The sequence below is a fragment of the Thunnus albacares genome, chromosome 19 (genome assembly GCF_914725855.1).
Source record: "Thunnus albacares chromosome 19, fThuAlb1.1, whole genome shotgun sequence".
NCBI classification, from domain to species: Eukaryota; Metazoa; Chordata; class Actinopteri; order Scombriformes; family Scombridae; genus Thunnus; species Thunnus albacares.
This window is the reverse complement of record NC_058124.1, coordinates 27,826,164-27,847,354: the sequence shown is the minus strand read 5'-3', so window position 1 is coordinate 27,847,354 and position 21,191 is coordinate 27,826,164. Positions and strand designations below refer to the sequence as shown.

The window sequence follows — 21,191 nt, the reverse complement described above, 5'->3', positions numbered from 1 at the left end:
AGCTGCAATTCACAAACTGTAGACACCACGAGAGCTTTGATCAGTCTGCAGCTGCTTCCACATGTTCAGTGTTCTCACTGAATATCTGCTCTTCCAGTGGATATTTTTCTCTTCATTAATGCTGCAACAATTATATTATCCTCATCTAACAGATCCACTACTGCCAGTCCAAACTTTCTCTTCAGCAGCGTTGTTACTGCTCTGTATAACAAAGTGAATATGAGAGAAAGTAAACACAGCTAGAACAGGTAACAGGTAGAGTCTACACAGAACTGTCAATCACCTGCTGAGCTGTGGAGACACCTTGATACAGAAGATTATTTCAAGCTTTAAGGAATCTGATGTTCTCAATGTATAACTTCATATCACATTTCATATGTTTTAATGAAGGAACAAAATACCTGTTTTGCCTCTTTTTTCATTTACTTCAATGTAACTAATTTGTTTCCTTCAGTTTCTATCAGGTCATCAGTAAAAAGTTGTTACTGTGTTTGTACCACTGTGAGACCAATCATGAAAAATACTGTGATTATTATCTGAGATAGATTCATATTCATTACTACAAACATATGAATCAATTGTCTAATGGTTTAATATAAAAGTTGTGTGTATGTGTGTGTGTGTGTGTGTGTGTTCAGTGAACTGTATCAGTCTCTGCAGTAGCTTCCAGCTGCAGCAGTCAGTTCAGTTTCTGTTCAGTCTGACTGAGGGAGGTTTTTGTACGACGCTTTTTCACTGTGTGAACACATACTGACTGTTGATATATTTATAACTCTGACAGTAATAAACTCCTGAATCTTCAGCCTGAACTCCACTGATGGTCAGAGTGAAGTCAGTCCCAGATCCACTTCCACTAAAACGATCTGAAACTCCAGGCTGAAGGTTTGTAGCCCAATAAATCAGGAGTTTAGGAGCTTCCTCAGGTTTCTGAAGGTACCAGTTGAGGTTAGTACCAACACTTGAACTGGTTTTACATCTGATGGAGACAGTCTGTCCTGGAACAACAGACTGAGATCCAGGAGACTGAGTCACAGTGATTTGTCCTGATGAACCTGGAAAACATGAAAAAGAGGAGAAGGGTTATTGAGACAAATCCAGCTTGGAGAAAGATGATCAACATGAAAACAGAAGAGTATCATTTCTTTAACATGGAGAATAGATGGAAGAAGGTAAATGCTGCTTGTTTCAGTGTTTCTCCATCACAGCAGAACATCATTGTGGTGAACCTGGTTGCATCCTGAAGCAAAGTTTTCACAAGAGAGTCTCACCCTGAACAAGGAGCCCCAGGGTGGCCAGCAGTAGAGTCAGTGACATCATCATTGTGCTGCCGGTGGCGTGTCAGTGGCTCTGAAAGGTCTGGACAGCCACTGATCAACACTGGCCTCTTAACGGCTGGGAGCAGAGAGGCAGGACAGATATGCAAACACACAGAGTCAGTCAACTGTAGCTGTCCTCAACATATCATGCTGTTTCCTCCTCACTGCTGGGAGAACTCAACATTTACATCATCCATAACATAAAGGAGTGACAATCTGAGGGAGAGAACTTCATTAAGCAGTTAGAAAGACTGATGTGAAATGTGTAAATGTTTTTTTTTAAACATGGTTGATATTTTGTTTTTCTCAAGTGCAGAATGTGCAACTAGTGATGTGAAAGGCCTCAAATCCAGAGTTTTACAGATAGATGGAGGTGTTTCTTCATTAAATGTGTATTCTATTGAATACACATTTATTTAAGATATGTATCATTTCTTTATGTCCTTTGAGAATATAACTTCTCATCCATATTATTTTCAAACATATTGGAATGATGCGTTTGGTACTCCTCTTCCTTGGTTAAACATTTTTAGATGTATTTAATCCTCATCTTGCTCTACTTATTTATGGGCCTTTCAATTAAAAATGTTTTATAAGATGTTACCAACAAGCAAAATGTTTAAGATATGGAGAATAACTGAGGATAATATCTGTAGATTTTGTGGTGATGAGGAGGAGGATATTCTGTGTTTATTTTGGTATTGTCCAGTGATTTCATCCTTTTGGCAGCAGGTGGCAAATTGGTTATCTGAACAAGCAATCCTTTTACCTTTATCCCCTCTTAATATTATTTGGGGTTATCAAGATGATAAAAACATGTTATTGAATATTATTGTGCTGCTTGGCAAGCTTTATATATTTGATTCTCCAAAAAAGCTGGTTTTGAGTTCTTCATATTACATTTAAAACATTACTATTTGCAGGAAAAGATCATTATTAAATAATCATATATTATTATTAAAGGCAGAGCAAAAAGCTCAGACATAAATAAATGGGAGATCTTGAAAATATCAAAAACTTGGGATACAGAACTATGATTATTCTTTGTTATCATAAATTAACTTTATCTCTTTTTTATTTAGTTCCTTCTATAAAATTATGTGTTTAATTTAAATTGCTGTATAAGTGAATGTTTTTGAACCACAATCACATATAATGCTTGACATGATTGTACATATATGTATGTTTGCATATGTGAAATGCATATGTCAGTTATTACAGGAATCATGAAAACATCAGATAAAGCTTAAAAATCTTCAAGGGGAATGAAAGAATCTAGCTCGGGGCAGTTTACACTTCATTTAATTTTAACAGATGAAGAGTATCTGGAGCAAATTCTGCCAAGTTTACTATGGTCTTTAGTTTACTAGATTGAAATGAGAGAAGACGTGAGGTAGTTTGGAAGCTTTTACAGTTGACTTTTATGAGTGAACATCATGAGATGATTATTCTATCTTGTCAGTTATGAAGTTCATCCAACTTTTTTATACACAGAGAGATGATGAGTGTGAAATGTGTCATAACATAATGTGATGAAGAGGATTTAACAGCTGAGGTGATGATGGGGCAGCATGAAAGAACAGAATGTCTCTGTTTGATAGATTTTACATTTTTGAGTCAAGATGAATCTTGAATGACTAAATATTTGTTTGACTCAGTAAGAGGTTGTTGAGGTGGGAGGTGGACTGTTTGACCTTCAGGAGGAAAACTGATAGAGACACTATGAACATCATAAACCATCTGTGTGTGTGTGTGTGTGTGTGTGTGTGTGTGTGTGTTCAGTGAACTGTATCAGTCTCTGCAGTAGCTTCCAGCTGCAGCAGTCAGTTCAGTTTCTGTTCAGTCTGACTGAGGGAGGTTTTTGTACGACACTTTTTCACTGTGTGAACACCCACTGACTGTTGATAATATGTGCACTCTGACAGTAATAAACTCCTGAATCTTCAGCCTGAACTCCACTGATGGTCAGAGTGAAGTCAGAGTTTGATCCACTGCCTGAAAAACGATCTGGAATCCCTGATTCTCGATAGGTAGCACCGTAAATGAGAAGTTTAGGAGCTTCTCCATCTTTCTGTTGGTACCAGGCTAAACAGGGGTCGGATGCAGAACTGCCACAATATCCAATAGCATCCTGACTGGTCTTACAGCTGATGGTTGTGGATCCTCCCAGAGCAGAGCTCACTGCTGCAGACTGAGTCACTGTGACCTGGCCTCTGGACTCTGAGGATACAAAGACAAAAACATAAAGCAGCGTCATGGTTTTGATGGTTTTGATGGTTTTGTCGGCTTCATTTCAGAGGGACGGATGTTCATAGAGGAGAGGAGTTTGATTCTCTGGACTTTACCTGTGAAGCAGCAGCAGAGGAGAGTCCAGATGAGGACGGAGATCAAAGTCATGTTTTTGATGAGGAGGATTTCTGTGGCTTCTGTTGTGATGAAGGACAGCTGTCAGTCATCCAGTGTTCAAGTCTCAGGACTATAAACTCTCCCAGAGCACTGGAGCATGGTGCTGCTGATGCAAAGTGTCTCTCTATGGAAATGCTCTGACTGACTCCAACAGGGACTTAGATTACTCTGATGATTCTGCTTAATCAATGGATCAATCAATTTGCCAAAGCATTGATTAATTATTAAAGTGTACAGCTGCTTATTTGAAGACAATATAATTCCGTTCTTAGGGTCTGAATTAAAGAAAATATTCTTTATTAATTTAACGTAGTGATTATATAATTTCATTTGAAGAAATCTACCAGACATTTATTTAGTGAATGTTTTATCTGGAAACATTTCATGTGTTTAACTCAATATTCCTCTCAGAGCAATGAATTTCATGACATGTCACATCCTCATTATAACCAGTGAATACCATAATATCACTGTAGCTGATTTAACCTCATGTTGTATTAATAGGATTAATTTTATAAGTTGGAAAAAGTATTTTAGTGCTTAAAATATTTGTCATTAGTGAAGTCTGTCTGTTTTCATAGTTCAGTAGTGATGCCTGTGTAAATGAATAGATTAAACGTTAACGTTTTGGCTTCAATTTAAAAATATGGATGCTCAAATAAAAGTATTTCTACCTTTCTGTAATGCATAATATTTACTTCTTTAACATTGATGTTTAAGTTTTTGAGTAAATTAAAGTAGTTGAAGAGTTGTTTGCTTGGAACTTATTATCTTTAGTATTGAAACCTGTCTGTTGCCATGGTTCATCAGTGATGCCTGTCTGTTGCCATGGTTACTGAGCTCAGAGAGGGAAGTGAAACACTGAAGACCAGTTTTATCCAGTCTGAGGAAGACCAACAGAACCAGCAGCCTCCTCTGCTGCAACCAACAGGGTGGAGTTTATTTTCTCTTTGCATGAACTTTCTTCATGTTGTCTCCCTGTCTCCTCCTCCAGTGGGTCGAGTCACCCCCACCCTGACGGTGCTGCCCCCCTCCAGCGAGGAGCTGCAGCAGGGGAAGGCCACGCTTGTGTGTCTGGCCAACAAGGGCTACCCCTCAGACTGGAGTCTGGCCTGGAAGGTGGACGGCAGCAGCAGCAGCAGCTTGGAGCAGAGCAGGAGCCCCGGGGTGCTGCAGAAGGACGGCCGCTACAGCTGGAGCAGCACCCTGAGGCTCCCTGCAGACCAGTGGAGGAAGGTGGGCTCTGTGACCTGTGAGGCCACCCAGGGCTCCCAGACTCCAGTCTCAGAGACACTGAGGAGAGACCAGTGTTCCCAGTCCTGACCTGACTCACTGCTACTGCTTTTACTCTGCTACTGCTCTCACTCTGATCTCTGCAACTATCTCTCTCTTTTATTTCACATGTTTCAGTAACAATATTTACTTGCTTGTTGTAATGTTTCAATATAATTTCAGTATTTCCAGACAATAAAGATCTGTTCATCAAATCACTTGTTTTCATCTTTATTATTATAAAAGTGTCTTAATTATTTTCTCTTAATGGTAACAGTAATGATATTAAATCCTGATCAAAACTGAGTTATAAATGTTTCAACTGCTCTATGAAGACTTCAGAAAGAAAACGTAAGATCACATAATGTATTGATTCATATACTGTATATTAGGAAAGTATTTACACTCAAACAACACTCTTAGATATTATGTGATTAATGCTACACAGTCATGGTGGTAGTAAGTCTATAATTTGTTTTCATAGTTTACAGTAAAGTCATAATAATTGTAGAAAATGCTTTGCTGGAGTCACTTCAGATTTGTCTGTAATAATTAGTAATTGAGTATTTTTAATGAAAAATCCTCCAATCATCTTATGTTACTGAAGTGTGTCAGTGCAAAGAGTCTAATATTTTTATTTTTTTCAGATGTATTAAAAGCATATACATAATCTTTTAAACAAAATCACAAAAGCCTCAGAAATATGTTCTAATCCTGAAATAAAAAGCAAAATATCATCAGCATAAAGAGATATAAAATGAGTGTGATCTGACATTTTAACCCTGGACATTTTTACAAACTGCTTCTGCTGAAGAGCTGAAACACAAAGACAAATGAAAGAGATGAAAAAGGGAAAGAATTCAAGTATTAATTAATTACTTAATCAATTAAATATTTTTTGGTTTATATTATAAATACTTGCTGCTGGAATAAAAACATGCAAAATGACAAATATATGTCACATGACATGATTAGTAATTTTACAACACAAATGATAGTAGATTTTATCATGATAACATTTTGTAATTTATTTCTAAAAAATAGTATGTTTGAGTATCTATGAAAAATAGTAAGAAATGAAATAAATTAATAATAGTTTTAGTGTTCATGTGTTGTAGTCAGTAGATTAAACTTATTAAAGAATTGAAATCATACTTCAACAGAGGTTAGATTTGATATTCAGCCAAATGTTTCATGTTCTGTATTAATGAAAGTATTTAAAATAAATCTTTTCTTGTTAAATACAGAATATTTAGTGTTAAAATGTTGAAAATTACATTATTAAAACATCTGTTGTTTTAGTTTGAGTGCAGCTGTTGAGTCAGATCAGTTCCTCTTCAGCTGAGGAAGGTTTTTGTACGACGTTGTATCACTGTGTGAACGGGATGTAACCCTGCTGACAGTAATAAACTCCTGAATCTTCAGCCTGAACTCCACTGATGGTCAGAGTGAAGTCAGTGCAATATCCACTTCCACTAAAACGATATGAAACTCCAGACTGAAGAGTTGTAGCATAATAAATCAGGAGTTTAGGAGCTTCTCCAGGTTTCTGAAGGTACCAATTGAGCACATTATTAACACTTGAACTGGTTTTACATCTGATGGAGACAGTCTGTCCTGGAACAACAGACTGAGATCCAGGAGTCTGAGTCACAGTGATTTGTCCTGATGATCCTGGAAAACATGAAAAAGAGAAGGGTTACTGAAGAGAGATCCAGCTTGGAGAAAGATGATCAACATGAAAACAGAAGAGTATCATTTCTTTAACATGGAGAATAGATGGAAGAAGGTAAATGCTGCTTGTTTCAGTGTTTCTCCATCACAGCAGAACATCATTGTGGTGAACCTGGTTGCATCCTGAAGCAAAGTTTTCACAAGAGAGTCTCACCCTGAACAAGGAGCCCCAGGGTGGCCAGCAGTAGAGTCAGTGACATCATCATTGTGCTGCTGGCGGTGTGTCAGTGGCTCTGAAAGGTCTGGACAGCCACTGATCAACACTGGCCTCTTAACGGCTGGGAGCAGAGAGGCAGGACAGATATGCAAACACACAGAGTCAGTCAACTGTAGCTGTCCTCAACATATCATGCTGTTTCCTCCTCACTGCTGGGAGAACTCACTGTAATTTGTAGCTGATACATCAGATTTTTACCTCGTTTATACTGTAAATAATTAGATGTAGACATCTCACAAACTCCATGACTCATGTAACAGCATGGTTAAAGCAATGCTCTCTCAGTGTAGAGCCGGATGTCTTTGCATCAGGGGAGAGCCTACAGGTCGTATCTGAATACAAGTACCTTGGTGTTTTGATTGACTCCAAACTTTCATTCAAGGCTCAGGTGAAAAAGGTCTGTAACCGGGTCAAATTCAATCTGTCAAATTTCAGGTTCATTTCCCATATCATTTACTGTTTAACGACCTGGTTGCAGGCTGGCAACACTACTCTAAAACCAATAGAGTCTTTGTATAAACGAACACTTCCTTGACAAGAAACCAGTAAATTTTCATAATTGCCCAATATTAAAAAAATATAACTTATTGAGTTGGGAGAACTTGATTAAATATGTAGATGTTTGTCTTATGTACCAGATTATATATGGTTTGACCTCTCCTCCGCTCAGACAGTTTGTCAACATAAGAACAACTGCATATGGGTTCACAAGAGGTGCAGCAAGAGGGGATTGCATCATCCCACTCAGAAAAAGTACTTTCAGTCGGTCTGCATTCTCTGTTAAAGCTGCACTAGAATGGAACTCCATCCCAGCAACTATTAGAGAACTGGACACGTATAGTTCATTTAGAGCTCATTTAAAGAAATGGTTAATTAGTACTCAGCTCTGTCAGCACTAAGACTTAGTTGCACCTTGCTGTCTACTGTCACCTGTCGCTATCTTGCTACTGCCAGTCTGCCTTCATGTACCTGCATGCATGTCTTATTGTGGTTTTGCTTTTATTGTGTCAGACTAATTTATGTATTTTACATACTGTGCATGCTTTTTGTATCTGTGCTTCTGCTTTGCATGTTCTAGTTAGTGTCTAACAATGCAGCTCAGTGTGATCTTATTCAATCTACTTTTCTATTAACATTAATAGCTTCATGTATTTATTGTCTTGCATATCTTGTATCATGAGTCTGTGTGTTGCATGTTTTAAGGATGTCCTGAATGATGTTTTTTATTAATATTATATATGTTCTTCTTTCTTCATTTTATTAATTGTTCCGCATGCTTATAAATGACCTCGGTAACTTTGTAATTTCAATCTCATTTTCATATTCTGTTTTTAGGGCGACTCTGTAACATCTGTCCAGGGACTACAGCTGAAAGATAGCCTCTTGGCTAACTGGCGCATATACAGCAATGTTTATTAATGTGCACTGTCCCTGTTAAATAAACAAACAAACAAACAAACAAACACGTGTTCAGTGTTCTCACTGAATATCTGCTCTTCCAGTGAATCTTTTTCTTTTCATTATTTATTCATGGATTTAATTCTTCATTTAAAGGACCAGTGTGTAAGATTTAGGAGGATCTGTTGGCAGAAATGGAATATAATATTCATAAGTATGTTTTAATTAGTGTATAATCACCTGAAAATAAGAATAGTTTTCGTTATCTTAGAATGAGCCCTTTATATCTACATAGGGAGCAGGTCCTCTTCCACGAAGCCCGCCATGTTTCTACAGTAGCCCAGAAGGGACAAACCAAACACTGTACACAGCAGAGTATTTGAACCCACACCAAGTTCAGTGTGAACAAGAGGTACAGCTGATGTTAAAATGTGTCCTGACATTGTAAGTATTGTATTTAAATGTAACCAGAGATCAGAGGGAACCAGGCAGTTTTTGCGGTAGAGCCTCATAAATAAACAACATTCAATGCTGCTGCCTTCTGTTTGTTAAGGAGGACCATCCCACCTTTTCATATAAGATGCAATGGTGAGTGAGGAATTCATCAGCTGTGATGAAGAGCAGTGCTCTGTGATACACTGAGTCAAGAAGCTTTAAGGTGGAGGGAAAAGCATGCATATATACAATATCACCATAATCAAGCGCACACAGAATTGTAGATTGTACAATGGTCTTTCAACTAGCAGAAGAGATTCTCAGGATGAGAGAGAAGAGGAACACAAACCAGTGTTGGAGAGTTGCTGACCACCATGAAAGTAGGAAAGGTGTGATGGAAGGTAGTCGCACACTCGTAGCCACGATTTGATATTTATATGGAGATCTTTTCTGATATTCTTTTGACATATTGTATAACTAACCTTTTATCAAATGTATTGTGCATTTATATGGAGATTTTTTTTTTTGATGCACTGTATGATCTAAGCTATTGATCAATCGTATCATGTTTTCCTGATGTGACTTTTAAATGTCATGTGAATCAGGTACTTGCTCCTCCAACAGTATGTAAATGTGATTGAGGACACTCCTCCCCATGACAGACACATCTGTGTCCTATCTCCTATATAATGTCTGTTGAGCTGTTATGTCCCTCAATACCCTGAAGAAGACTGTCATGTGGAAACGTTGGTAAATTATTAAAGTATATTTTTAGTATCGTGGTGACGAGTGTGCGACAACCTTCCTTCACAGACTAGCAGAAGAGAAACATGATTAGTTTCTATACAAAAATCCATTTTTGGCCTTCAGTTTGCTTGATAGGTGTTCCACATGGGTCTGAAAAGTGAGTCTGGATTTTGATTTTTGACTTTAATGCTGCAACAATTATATTATCCTCATCTAACAGATCCACTACTGCCAGTCCAAACTTTCTCTTCAGCAGCGTTGTTACTGCTCTGTATAACAAAGTGAATATGAGAGAAAGTAAACACAGCTAGAACAGGTAACAGGTAGAGTCTACACAGAACTGTCAATCACCTGCTGAGCTGTGGAGACACCTTGATACAGAAGATTATTTCAAGCTTTAAGAAATCTGATGTTCTCAATGTATAACTTCATATCACATTTCATATGTTTTAATAAAGGAACAAAGTACCTGTTTTGCCTCTTTTTTCATTTACTTCAATGTAACTAATTTGTTTCCTTCAGTTTCTATCAGGTCATCAGTACAAAGTTGTTACTGTGTTTGTACCACTGTGAGCACTGTGAGACCAATAATGAAAAATACTGTGATTATTGTCTGTGATAGATTCATATTCATTACTACAGACATATGAATCAATTGTCTAATGGTTTAATCCGAAAATGTGTGTGTGTGTGTGTGTGTGTGTGTGTGTGTGTGTGTGTGTGTGTGTGTGTGTGTGTGTTCAGTGAACTGTATCAGTCTCTGCAGTAGCTTCCAGCTGCAGCAGTCAGTTCAATTTCTGTTCAGTCTGACTGAGGGAGGTTTTTGTATGACACTTTTTCACTGTGTGAACACATCCTGACTGTTGATAGATTTATAACTCTGACAGTAATAAACTCCTGAATCTTCAGCCTGAACTCCACTGATGGTCAGAGTGAAGTCAGTGCCGTATCCACTTCCACTAAAACGATCTGAAACTCCAGGCTGAAGGTCTGTAGCATAATAAATCAGGAGTTTAGGAGCTTCTCCAGGTTTCTGAAGGTACCAACTGAGGTAGCTACCAACAATTGAACTGGTTTTACATCTGATGGAGACAGTCTGTCCTGGAACAACAGACTGAGATCCAGGAGACTGAGTCACAGTGATTTGTCCTGATGAACCTGGAAAACATGAAAAAGAGGAGAAGGGTTATTGAGACAAATCCAGCTTGGAGAAAGATGATCAACATGAAAACAGAAGAGTATCATTTCTTTAACATGGAGAATAGATGGAAGAAGGTAAATGCTGCTTGTTTCAGTGTTTCTCCATCACAGCAGAACATCATTGTGGTGAACCTGGTTGCATCCTGAAGCAAAGTTTTCACTAGAGAGTCTCACCCTGAACAAGGAGCCCCAGGGTGGCCAGCAGTAGAGTCAGTGACATCATCATTGTGCTGCCGGCGTGTCAGTGGCTCTAAAAAGGTCTGGACAGCCACTGATCAACACTGGCCTCTTAACGGCTGGGAGCAGAGAGGCAGGACAGATATGCAAACACACAGAGTCAGTCAACTGTAGCTGTCCTCAACATATCATGCTGTTTCCTCCTCACTGCTGGGAGAACACAACATTTACATCATCCATAACATAAAGGAGTGAAAATCTGAGGGAGAGAATTTCATTAAGCAGTTAGAAAGACTGATATGAAATGTGTAAAGGAAGAATTTTGAGGCTAATTTCACAGAATTGTTTTCAGTTTTTTTAACATGGTTGATATTTTGTTTTTCTGAAGTGCAGAATGTGCAACTAGTGATGTGAAAGGCCCCAAATCCAGAGTTTTACAGATATATGGAGGTGTTTCTTTATTAAATGTGTTTGATTTAATAAATGTTTGTCAATTCTATTGAATACACATTTATTTAAGATATGTATCATTTCTTTATGTCCTTTGAGAATATAACTTCTCATCCACATTATTTTCAAACATATTGGGATGATGTGTTTGATACTCCTCTTCCTTGGTTAAACATTTTTAGATGTATTTACTCGTCATCTTGCTCTACTTATTTATGGGCCTTTCAGTTAAAAATGTTTTATACGATGTTACCAACAAGAAAAATGCTTAAGATATGGAGAATAACTCAGGATAATATCTGTAGATTTTGTGGTGATGAGGAGGAGGATATTATGTGTTTATTTTGGTATTGTCCAGTGGTTTCATCCTTTTGGCAGCAGGTGGCAAATTGGTTATCTGAACAAGCAATCCTTTTACCTTTATCCCCTCTCAATATTATTTGGGGTTATCAAGATGATAAAAACTTGTTATTGAGTATTATTGTGTTGCTTGGCAAGCTTTATATATTTGATTCTCCAAAAAAGCTGGTTTTGAGTTCCTTCATATTACATGTAAATCTTTAATATTTGCAGGAAAAGATGATTATTAAATAATAATATATTATTATTAAAGGCAGAGCAAAAAGCTCAGACATTAATAAATGGGAGATCTTGGCAATATCAAAAACTTGGGATACAGAACTATGATTATTCTATGTTATCATAAATTAACATTATCTCTTTTTTATTTAGTTCCTTCTATGAAATGATGTATTTAATTTAAATTGCTGTATAAGTGAATATTTTTGAACCACAATCACATATAGTGCTTGACATGTATGTACATATATGTATGTTTGTATATTTGTATATATATGTATATATGTGGTATGTCTGTTGTTTTTGTTTGTGTGTGAGTATTGAATATGTGTTTCATGTTTGTTTAAAATAAAACAAGAAAAAAAAAGATCTAATGCAAATTTTAAAATAGGAGTGAGAATAGTTAGAACACTTCTTATAACTTCTGATCTGATTAGTAACTGAAAGAAGGAAAAATTAGGATTTTGTGATGTTTGGTCGGATGTCATCAGCATACAAGCTGATCTTTTTGATGGTGTGAATGAAATGATGCCTGAGATGCCAGCCCGTTCTCACTCCCAACTCGTCACATATTGAAGCTTGGTCAGGACCCTGTACTGTCACATTTTAACGCACTGGGTACCCCTTTAGCGTCATTTATGAACACGCAGGGTAGTCCGATAGACTTCTGTTGAACTCCCACAATGTCTGAAATAGACGACATGAGACTGATGACGTCTATATAAGGTGACAAATTTCAGCCTGGTCACCAGAATAAAACGTTGGCATTGTATGTTTGTGCAAACCACAGATATAATGAAAATCTACATTTCAACACCTGGAATATGGAGCATATTGACATTTCAACAATACGTTTCATATCAACATTTCTGAAGTGACGTACTTCACATGACATCTATATGAGCTGACTTTCTTATTAGGAGGTGGAGGGGTTGTAACATTGTTGGCAGACAGAAAGTTGGAAATCAGCACAGAGCACGGTTCCTTGCCAGTTTTATTTTATTTTATATTTTAACTCAAATCATGACCTTTCCCTAACCCTAACCCAGTGGTTTTTGTGCCTAAACCTCACCGGACCTTAACCACCGTGTTGTCACACCATAAAATATTATTTTTTTTAACAGTGACTGCTGTGATACTGCACGTTGAAAAATGACACTAAAGGGGTACCCAGTGTGTTAAAAAGTGACTCTACGGGGTCCTGACCAAGCTTCCATATGTGATGAGTTGGGAGTGAGAATGTGTTGGAGATGCTGATGCATTTCCTAACGGAAGAAACCAGGAGTCCAAAAAAATCTAAAGAGGAGAAGAGAAACAAGTCCTCCATGTCTAATAAACATTTGTAATTATATTTGTATTGATATATATTTACATTTATGATGAAAGACAGTGAACGATCTGCATATACTTCAATTAAAGACCTACTGGTGTGTGTGTGTGTGTGTGTGTGTGTGTGTGTGTGTGTTCAGTGAACTGTATCAGTCTCTGCAGTAGCTTCCAGCTGCAGCAGTCGGTTCAGTTTCTGTTCAGTCTGACTGAGGGAGGTTTTTGTACGACGCTTTTTCACTGTGTGAACACCCGCTGACTGTTGATATATTTATAACTCTGACAGTAATAAACTCCTGAATCTTCAGCCTGAACTCCACTGATGGTCAGAGTGAAGTCAGTCCCAGATCCACTTCCACTAAAACGATCTGAAACTCCAGGCTGAAGGTTTGTAGCCCAATAAATCAGGAGTTTAGGAGCTTCTCCAGATTTCTGAAGGTACCAGTGGAGGTTGTTACTAACACCTGTACTGGTTTTACATCTGATGGAGACGGTCTGTCCTGGAACAACAGACCGAGATCTAGGAGACTGAGTCACAGTGACTTGTCCTAATGAACCTGGAAAACATGATAAAGAGGAGAAGGGTTATTGAGACAAATCCAGCTTGGAGAAAGATGATCAACATGAAAACAGAAGAGTATCATTTCTTTAACATGGAGAATAGATGGAAGAAGGGAAATGTTGCTTGTTCCAGTGTTTCTCCATCACAGCAGAACATCATTGTGGTGAACCTGGTTGCATCCTGAAGCAAAGTTTTCACTAGAGAGTCTCACCCTGAACAAGGAGCCCCAGGGTGGCCAGCAGTAGAGTCAGTGACATCATCATCGTGCTGCCGGCGGCGTGTCAGTGGCTCTGAAAGGTCTGGACAGCCACTGATCAACACTGGCCTCTTAACGGCTGGGAGCAGAGAGGCAGGACAGATATGCAAACACACAGAGTCAGTCAACTGTAGCTGTCCTCAACATATCATGCTGTTTCATCCTAACTCAATCAAACACTAATTGCAAATTATCTTTTAAGCAAAAAAAAATAATCCTTATTTAATCATATAAACATTGTTACAGCAGTAAATACAATACAGACAATAAAAACAAGCCAAGAAAACGGTCATATACTACATTAAAAATCATATATAATACACAGTAAAAGTTACCTTGCGAGGCTGCTGGATTTGCGAGATCACAACATTGTGAGATAAAGCGAGAATCCATCTTGTCAGGCTTCAGTTTATTCGCTTGTGTCCGAACCACCGGTGGTTTGGACCAATCAGTGTCCTATAAGGATTCTCCATCTGCCTCACAAGGAAAGACAGTGATAGATGTAGATAGACAGATGGTTCATCTAATTGCCTGCCAAGTATTTTTTTAGTGTCTACCCTTTTCCAAACAGTTTCCATGGATGTCTTGTCAGATGGTTCTGTGTAATAAACCATCTAGCGTGTCAGGTTATCAGTAAAAGTGCACATACAGATATTTAAAATGACAAAGCAGTTTTTAAGCAAATGACTGCATTCAACATTGTTACTTTCAGCAGTTTGACTGTAAAGTTGTAAAGGACCTGACATTGAACATGGATTATAAGACACTATCAGTGGTGTACTTTCATATTAAAGTGCTGCTATTGATGCTGTTAACTACAATGTACTTCTACATAGACTGTTAAATAGACATGGTTCATTGTTGTGTTTTTTTATCAATTCTTGAATGTCATGAAAATTTTCAAGCAGCTGAAAAGAAATAAGACTAAAGGTCTCCTTGTTGGGGCATCTTAAACTCTCAGACACTAAACATCAAATCCTTTGCTGATGGTCTTGACATACTGTTTGTGTCCAAACTTGAATTTGACCCTCTTCCCAAAAACAATTTGTTCATGACATTTGCTGAATGTTGTGGCACACAATACATCAGGTTTGTTTTTTTGTAACACATAAAATGACAGTCAGGTCTCATATATTGTGAGTTTGTTTTGTGTATCGACATCAGCGGAGCTGACTCAGATGGATGTTGTTGTGGGAGGTGGACTGTTTGAACTTCACAAGGAAAACTGGTATACACACTATGAACATCATAAATCATCTGTGTGTGTGTGTGTGTGTGTGTGTGTGTGTGTATGTGTGTGTGTTCAGTGAACTGTATCAGTCTCTGCAGTAGGGAGGTTTTTGTACGACGCTTTTTCACTGTGTGAATACACGCTGACTGTTGATATAGTGATAACTCTGACAGTAATAAACTCCTGAATCTTCAGCCTGAACTCCACTGATGGTCAGAGTGAAGTCAACTCCATTCCCTGCTCCACTTCCACTGAATCTGGAGGAGATTCCTGTAAATCTGTCTGATGTTAGGTAGATCAGAAGTTTAGGAGCTTCTCCAGTTTTCTGATGGTACCAGGACAGATAGTATTGTGAACCAGACCACTGAGTAACTTGTCTATTAGCCTTACAGTCAATAGAGACAGTTTGACCAAGCTGCAGTGATTTGGCTGCTGGCTGAGTCAAGACAACATTTTGTCCAACAGACCCTGAGGAGAGAGAAGAAACACTGGACATGAGATGGTGAAACTCAGCTACACTCCAAATGATTTTCACATGACAGAAAAATGATTTTCCTCACCCTGAGTGAAGCAGAGGAGAGTCCAGATGAGGACGGAGATCAAAGTCATGTTTTTGATGAGGAGGATTTCTGTGGCTTCTGTTGTGATGAAGGACAGCTGTCAGTCATCCAGTGTTCAACTCTCAGGACTATAAACTCTCCCAGAGCACTGGAGCATGGTGCTGCTGATGCAAAGTGGCTCTCTATGGAAATGCTCTGACTGACTCCAACAGGGACTTAGATTACTCTGATGATGCTGCTTGATCAATGGATCAATCAATTTGCCAAAGCATTGATTAATTATTAAAGTGTACAGCTGCTTATTTGAAGACAATATAATTACGTTCTTAGGGTCTGAATTAAAGAAAATATCCTTGATTAATTTAACGTCATGATTATATAATTTCATCTGAAGAAATCTACCAGACATTTATTTAGTGAGTGTTTTATCTGGAAACATTTCATGTGTTTAACTCAATCTTCCTCTCAGAACAATGAATTTAATGACATGTCACATCCTCATTATAACCAGTGAATACCATAATATCACTGTAGCTGATTTAACCTCATGTTGTATTAATAGGATTCATTTTGTGAGTTGGAAAAAGTATTTCAGTGCTTAAAATATTTGTCATTAGTGAAGTCTGTCTGTTTTCATAGTTCAGTAGTGATGCCTGTGTAAATGAGGAGATTAAACACAAACTGTCTCTTTAACGTTTTGGCTTCAATTTAAAAATATGGATGCTCAAATAAAAGTATTTCTGCCTTTCTGTAATGCATAATATTTACTTCTTTAGCACTGATGTTTAAGTTTTTGAGTAAATTAAAGTAGTTGAAGAGTTGTTTGCTTGGAACCTTTTATCTTTAGTACTGAAACCTGTCTGTTGCCATGGTTCATCAGTGATGCCTGTCTGTTGCCATGGTTACTGAGCTCAGAGAGGGAAGTGAAACACTGAAGACCAGTTTTATCCAGTCTGAGGAAGACCAACAGAACCAGCAGCCTCCTCTGCTGCAACCAACAGGGTGGAGTTTATTTTCTCTTTGTATGAGCTTTCTTCATGTTGTCTCTCTGTCTCCTCCAGTGGGTCGAGTCACCCCCACCCTGACAGTGCTGCCCCCCTCCAGCGAGGAGCTGCAGCAGGGGAAGGCCACGCTCGTGTGTCTGGCTAACAAGGGCTACCCCTCAGACTGGAGTCTGGCCTGGAAGGTGGACGGCAGCAGCAGCAGCAGCTTGGAGCAGAGCAGGAGCCCCGGGGTGCTGCAGAAGGACGGCCGCTACAGCTGGAGCAGCACCCTGAGGCTCCCTGCAGACCAGTGGAGGAAGGTGGGCTCTGTGACCTGTGAGGCCACCCAGGGCTCCCTGACTCCAGTCTCAGAGACACTGAGGAGAGACCAGTGTTCCTAGTCCTGACCTGACTCACTGCTACTGCTTTTACTCTGCTACTGCTCTCACTCTGATCTCTGCAACTATCTCTCTCTTTTATTTCACATGTTTCAGTAACAATATTTACTTGCTTGTTGTAATGTTTCAATATAATTTCAGTATTTCCAGACAATAAAGATCTGTTCATCAAATCACTTGTTTTCATCTTTATTATTATAAAAGTGTCTTAATTATTTTGTCTTAATGGTAACAGTAATGATATTAAATCCTGATAAAAACTGAGTTATAAATGTTTCAACTGCTCTATGAAGACTTCAGAAGGAAAATGTAAGATCACATAATGTATTGATTCATATACTGTATATTAGGAAAGTATTTACACTCAAACAACACTCTTAGATATTATGTGATTAATGCTACACAGTCATGGTGGTAGTAAGTCCATAATTTGTTTTCATACTTTACAGTAAAGTCATAATAATTGTAGAAAATGCTTTGGTGGAGTCACTTCAGATTTGTCTGTTATAATTAGTAATTGAGTATTTTTAATGAAAAATCCTCCAATCATCTTATGTTACTGAAGTGTGTCAGTGCAAAGAGTCTAATATTTTTATTTTTTCAAATGTATTAAAAGCATATACATAATATTTTAAACAAATTCACAAAACCCTCAGAAATATGTTCTAATTCTGAAATAAAAAGCAAAATATCATCAGCATAAAGAGATATAAAATGAGTGTGATCTGACATTTTAACCCTGGACATTTATACAAACTGCTTCTGCTGAAGAGCTGAAACACAAAGACAAATGAAAGAGATGAAAAAGGGAAGGAATTCAAGTTTTAATTAATTACATAATCATTTAAATGTTTTTTGGTTTATATTATATATATATATATATATATATATATATATATATATATATATATGAAATGATAACATTTTGTAATTTATTTCTAAAAAAATGTATGTTTGAGTATCTGTAAAAATAGTTAGAGAATGAAATAAATAAATAATAATAGTTTTAGTGTTCATGTGTTGTAGTCAGTAGATTAAACTTATTAAAGAATTGAAATCATCCTTCAACAGAGGTTAAATTTGATGTTCAGCCAAATGTTTCATATTCTGTATTAATGAAAGTATTTAAAATAAATCTTTTTTTTGTAAAATACAAAATGTTTTATGTAAAAATGTTCAAATTAAATAATTAAAACCTCTGTTGTTTTAGTTTGAGTGCAGCTGTTGAGTAAGATCAGTTCCTCTTCAGCTGAGGGAGGTTTTTGTACGACGTTGTATCACTGTGTGAACGGTCTGCTGTCACTCTGCTGACAGTAATAAACTCCTGAATCTTCAGCCTGAACTCCACTGATGGTCAGAGTGAAGTCAGTCCCAGATCCACTTCCACTAAAACGACGTGAAACTCCAGGCTGACGGTTTGTAGCTTGATAAATCAGGAGTTTAGGAGCTTCTCCAGGTTTCTGAAGGTACCAGCTGAGGTAGCTATAAACATTTGTACTGGTTTTACATCTGATGGAGACAGTCTGTCCTGGAACAACAGACTGAGATCCAGGAGACTGAGTCACAGTGATTTGTCCTGATGAACCTGGAAAACATGAAAAAGAGGAGAAGGGTTATTGAGACAAATCCAGCTTGGAGAAAGATGATCAACATGAAAACAGAAGAGTATCATTTCTTTAACATGGAGAATAGATGGAAGAAGGTAAATGCTGCTTGTTTCAGTGTTTCTCCATCACAGGAGAACATCATTGTGGTCAACCTGGTTGCATCCTGAAGCAAAGTTTTCACAATAGAGTCTCACCCTGAACAAGGAGCCCCAGGGTGGCCAGCAGTAGAGTCAGTGACATCATCATTGTGCTGCCGGCGTGTCAGTGGCTGTGAAAGGTCTGGACAGCCACTGATCAACACTGGCCTCTTAACGGCTGGGAGCAGAGAGGCAGGACAGATATGCAAACACACAGAGTCAGTCAACTGTAGCTGTCCTCAACATATCATGCTGTTTCCTCCTCACTGCTGGGAGAACTCAACATTTACATCATCCATAACATAAAGGAGTGACAATCTGAGGGAGAGAACTTCATTTCATTTCCACCAAGCAGTTAGAAAGACTGATGTGAATTCTGTAATCTAAGAAGTTTGAGGCTTATTATAAAGAGTTGTTTTCAGTTTTGTTTTGTTTGTTTGATTGTTTTTTTTTTACCATTTTTTCTATTGTGTATCTCTTTTTTGCTGAAGTACAAAATGTGAAACCAAAACCACCAAATAGATGAATAAACAGTTTATAGATAAATTTAGAAAGTTTCCTCATTAAAATCTGTTGAATACACTTTTAAGAGAGCCAGTCTGAATGTGGAATGGAGCTGGTGTAGCAAATACCCAGATAGCAAAATTGCTGTGACCCATATCCAGCCCACACCCGACACTTTCATGTGGCCCATACCGCATGGAATGATGGCACTTGGGTGGTCCGCTCCTGTTTGCCAAATCCGGGCCACAAGCAAACCATAGCCATCCCACACATAAACCAAAAACTAAACAAATAAACCAGATCTGGCCCTGATCGGGCCCACATTCCATATCTTCATTTGGCCCAAATACTGCATGGAATGATGGCACTGGGGCGTTTCACTCCTTTTTGCCAGATCCCGGCAACAAGAAAGCCATAGCAATACTGCATGTCAACCAAGAACGAACCAAATAAACAAGACCTGGCCCACATTCCTAATGTTCATATGGCCCACATCCTGCATGGAATGGTGGCATTTTGGCAATGCAGTCCTGTTTGCCAGCAACAGGCCTAGCAACATTGTTTTTGCAGTCACCACAGTCAACATGGTTTGCTAATTACAGGAGCTGTGGATAAAGCATTTGTGTGTCACTGGAAAGACAGCTGCCTCAAGCTGTGCAGCCCCCAACAAGGTGCTATCAGTTAATCAGTTCAACTGGGCACATGTGGGGCTCAACCATAATTGCACGAAACAAGGCGGTGGAAACCAGTTCTTATACTAGAGGTGGGGACTGTGGCTGGACTGTAAGGACAATGAACACTTGAGTAACATAGAACAGTAAATTCCATGTTTATAAGAGGAAGAGGCCAGGGCACACTTTGCTGTAGAAAAATAATCTTCTGGGAGCATTTCTAGAGAATCTTCCTAGTCAACCTTCCTAGTTGTAAACATTATTGGTGTGTATGCACCTACACTGAGCTTCACCTCCAAAATTTTATGATTAATTTAGAACCACAGTAATTCATATCTCATATCATATCATATCATATCATATCATATCACATGCAGGTTAGCCAGTTCTGAGTGTGACGTATCTTGGCCAAAACTATCCCAGATACATTACCGGGCCACATTGGCTGCATCATATGTTGGCCACCTCAGGCTCACTTCCAGATTAGCCAGTACTAATTGTGCCACATCTTTACCTATAGTGGCCCAATACTGTTCAGCAATATTTGGGCCATATTTACTATTTCCAGTGCTGACTGTGCCATACAATTGCCAAAAGTGGGCCAAATTTGTTGTATAGTATTTAGGCCATATTTGCCATATCATATGTGGGCCACTTTAGGTTCACATCAAGTCAAGCCAGTGCTTACTGTGCCGTATCTTTGTCAGAACTGGCCGAGGTATGTTTTAAGATAACTGGGCCACATTTGCTGCACCATATGTGGGCCAGTTTTGGTTTACACCCACATTAACTATTGTCGACTGTGCCAGATCTTTGCCAAAGGTGAACCACATTTGTTTTGTGATATTTGGGACATATTCACTATGCAACACATGGGCGACTTTAGGGTCACATCCAGTTTACACATCATCAAGAGCATCACATCTTTGCCAAAAATGGCCCACATTTGTTTTGGGATATTTGGGCCATATTTGTTATTTTACATGTAGGCCACTTCAGGCTCACATCCATTTTGTCCAGGCCAG

General features: G+C 38.3%; 4 gene segments (V, D, J or C); 2 read left to right on the top strand and 2 right to left on the bottom strand.

Annotated features, from left to right (window-relative positions):
- Positions 1-5,209, top strand: part of LOC122970078 — a 916,362-nt gene extending 911,153 nt beyond the window's left edge. The window contains 2 exon segments of the V gene segment in view: positions 15-18; positions 4,717-5,209. Of these exon segments, the coding sequence occupies positions 15-18; positions 4,717-5,045 (333 nt within the window).
- Positions 5,210-6,323: 1,114 nt separating this feature from the next.
- On the bottom strand, positions 6,324-7,086 carry LOC122970122. The segment is given in 2 exon segments: positions 6,324-6,668; positions 6,883-7,086. Coding segments are annotated over 2 exon segments (357 nt in total).
- A 2,568-nt stretch (positions 7,087-9,654) lies between these two features.
- Positions 9,655-17,420, top strand: LOC122970123. The segment is given in 2 exon segments: positions 9,655-9,682; positions 16,928-17,420. Coding segments are annotated over 2 exon segments (336 nt in total).
- A 1,049-nt stretch (positions 17,421-18,469) lies between these two features.
- Positions 18,470-19,154, bottom strand: LOC122970111. The segment is given in 2 exon segments: positions 18,470-18,832; positions 19,049-19,154. Coding segments are annotated over 2 exon segments (360 nt in total).
- Positions 19,155-21,191: the final 2,037 nt, after the last annotated feature.